The following is a 3327-nucleotide window of genomic DNA, read 5'->3' on the forward strand; positions in this document are numbered from 1 at the left end:
AAAGTGCTGGGATTACAGGCGTGAGCCACCACACCCCCACCTATTCCCAAGCATTTCAAAGGGATACTCACCTGTGTATGTGATACCAGAATTTAATCAGTTATTGAGAGTATTTATCTTAGATGCCCATGCATCTAAGTAATGTGATATTTGACATCACTTGATGGTGTGTGTTTATAAACCTGGGATGCATGAGACTTTATTTCTTCCTGAGCCCTTTGTGAGACCAATCACCAAGTATAGTCAAAACAGTTGAGCATCTCAAAGCAGTATGAACTGAATTAAAATGTGTTTTGTTCTGGTCATGTGTTTTTCAGTTTTGATTTTGAATGAACAAATGTTTTTATTCCTTTAAAAAAGCTTTAATGTTTTCCTGGCCAGTCTAAGTAAATTACTAAGATGTAATTTTAATATCATTTTGAAAATATGTATTAAGGTATCTGATGTTTTAAATAATAAAATTTGGGTTACTGTTTCATATGAGAAAAATGACACTGTGGACCTTTGGTGTATATTTTTGTTTCTCTGGTAGGCTCTTTCAAGTGAGTCATTTGAGAGACTTCCAGTTTTTAATAAGTCCGCATGGCGCCATTACAAGACCACTCCTGAAGCTGACGATTGGAGCAATCCCAGCAGTGAACCCAGGGATGCTTCAAAATACAAAGCAAAACAGTAATGTACCATCTTGATTTTCTATTACAAAGTATCTGATTTGTCCGAATGAAGGTGTTCCACTTACTATTCCAGGAATTCTTGCACTGTAGAGATATTCACAGCAGCGAGCAGGGGTTTGGCCTGCCATGAATTTTATTTAAAAAGCAATTAAGTTTGCAGTTTGTCATCATAAACATTGTAGGTTGAAACTGAAAAAATAAGTTAAAATGACTGATCAAGATAAAAGGTCATCTATCCATGCAATAGAATATTATTTGGCTTTAAAAAGGAAGGACATTCTGATGTATGCTACGGCATGGATGAACCTTGAAGTCATTTTGCTAATTGAAATAAGCCAGACATAAAAGTCCAAATACTATGATTCCACTTATTTGAGGTACCTAGAGTAGTCAAATGCAGAGGCACAAAGTTGAAGGAGGTTGCCAGGGGCTATCGAGGAAGAGGGAATGAGGAGTCATTGTTTCATGGGTATAGAGTTTCAGGTGGAAAGATGGAAAAAATTCTGGAGATGGATGGTAGTGATGGTTGTACAACAGTGTGAAAGTACTCAGTGCCACTGAACTGTACATGTAACAGTGGTTAAGATGTTAAGTTCTGGGCTGGGTGTGGTGGCTGATGCCTGTAATCCCAGCACTTTGGGAGGCTGAGGTGGGATAATCTCTTAAAGCCAGGAGTTTGAGACCAGCCTAGGCAACATAGTGAGACCCTGTCTCTACAAAAAATTTAAAAAGGTAAAATTAGCTGGGTGTGGTGGTATGTGTCTGTAGTCCTAGCTACTCAGGAGGACCACAGACACACACCACCCAAAGTGCTGGGAATACAGGCCTCAGCAGGAGGATCGCTTGAGCCCAGGACTTCCAGGCTGTAGTGAGCCATGATTCACACCACTGCACACCACCCTGGGGGACAGAACAAGACTGTGTCTCAAAAAAGAAAAAGATGGTAAGTTCTGTTATGTATAGCTTAGCATAATAAAAAATTTAAACATTGTAAAGGAAAAATTATAATTCACAGAACAAGTTTTATTGCTTTATGGTAGTAAGGAAAATAATCTATAGTTTTCTTCTGACTACCTACCCTTAAGCTTCAACTCTATTGGCAACAGTAAGGGTTCTGCTTTAACTTAAAATAATCATGTATTAACAGAAAAGCAATATATGTGCATTGTAAAAAATAAGAAAACATTGGCCGGGTGCAGTGGCTTACGCCTGTAATCCCAGCACTTTGGGAGGCTGAGGCAGGCGGGTCACCTGAGGTCAGGAGTTCGAGACCAGCCTAGCCAGTATGGTGAAACTGTCTCTACTAAAAATACAAAAATTAGCCGGGCGTGGTGGTGCACACCTGTAATCCCAGCTACTTGGGAAGCTGAGGCAGGAGAATCACTTGAACCCAGGAGGTGGAGGTTGCCGTGAGCCAAGAGAGTACATTGCACTCCAGCCTGGGTGATTGAGCTAGACTCCATCTCAAACAAAACAAAACAAAACAAAAAAAAAAAAAAGGAAAAGAAAGGAAAACATAAATAAGCCAAAAAAAGAAAGGAGAAACCTCTATCTTCCCAAAACCCAGAGATTGCCACTGCTATAGCTTTGTGTATGTTTTTCCATATATATATTTGTGTATATATGTATTTTTTTGCAAATGAGATTACACTATTCATACTGTTTTCCAACCTGCTTTTGTTTCATTTAACCATCCCATCTTTCCATGTCAATAATCTTTCATCTCATTAAAATTCACCTGATTTGTCTAAACTGAGATCTATTTCAGGACCATATAACACATCTGGGTAGTCTCAAGTTATTGTTGTTGTCTTTCAATTTAAAAATTCTTTTGTGGGTACATGAGATGATGTGATACAGGCATGCAATGTGAAATAAGCACATCACGGAGAATGGGGTAGCCATCCCCTCAATAATTTGTCCTTTGAGTTACAAATAATCCAATCCAGTTTTATTCTTTAAGTTATTTTAAAATATGCAATTAAGTTATTGTTGACTGTAGCTCCCTATTGTGCTATCAAATAGTAGGTCTTTTTCATTCTTTCTATTTTTTGTTGTTTGTGTTTTTGAGACAGAGTCTTGCTCTGTTGCCCAGGTTGGAATGCAATGGTGCAATCTCGGCTCACTGCAACCTCTGCCTCCCAGGTTCGAGTGGTTCTCTTGCATCAGCTTCCCAAGTAGCTAGGATTACAGGTGCCCGCCACTATGCCCAGCTAATTTTTTTTCGTATTTTTAGTAGAGATGGGGTTTCACCATGTTGACCAGGCTGATCTCAAACTCCTGATCTCATGATCTGCCCACCTTGGCCTCCCAAAGTGCTGGGATTACAGGCATGAGCCACTCTGCCCAGCCCTTTCTGTTTTTTTGTACCCATTAACAATTCCTACTTCCCCCCAACCCTCCCACAACTCTTCCCAGCCTCTGGTAACCATCCTTCTACTCTCTGTGACCATGACTTCAATTGTTTTGAATTTTAGATTCCACAAATAAGTGAGAACATGTGAGTTTGTGTTTCTGTGTCTGGCTTATTTTGCTTAGCATAATGACTTCTAGTTCTATCCATGTTGTTGCAAATGACTGGATTTCATTCTTTTTTATGGCTGAATAGTACTCCATTGTGTGTGTGTGTGTGTGTGTGTGTGTGTGTGTGTGT

General features: G+C 39.4%; 1 protein-coding gene across 2 annotated transcripts in view; it reads left to right on the plus strand.

The window, feature by feature from the left end:
- PDK3 (pyruvate dehydrogenase kinase 3) overlaps window positions 1–3327 on the plus strand; it is an 81645-nt gene that overhangs the window by 73982 nt on the left and 4336 nt on the right. For both annotated transcript variants that reach the window (XM_017516460.2, XM_017516459.2), the window contains exon 11: window positions 533–672. In XM_017516460.2, the coding sequence (XP_017371949.1) occupies window positions 533–672 (140 nt within the window). The remainder of the gene's footprint in view (window positions 1–532; window positions 673–3327) is intronic.

Source organism: Cebus imitator, unplaced genomic scaffold, assembly GCF_001604975.1.
Source record: "Cebus imitator isolate Cc_AM_T3 unplaced genomic scaffold, Cebus_imitator-1.0 Scaffold589, whole genome shotgun sequence".
Taxonomy (NCBI): domain Eukaryota; kingdom Metazoa; phylum Chordata; class Mammalia; order Primates; family Cebidae; genus Cebus; species Cebus imitator.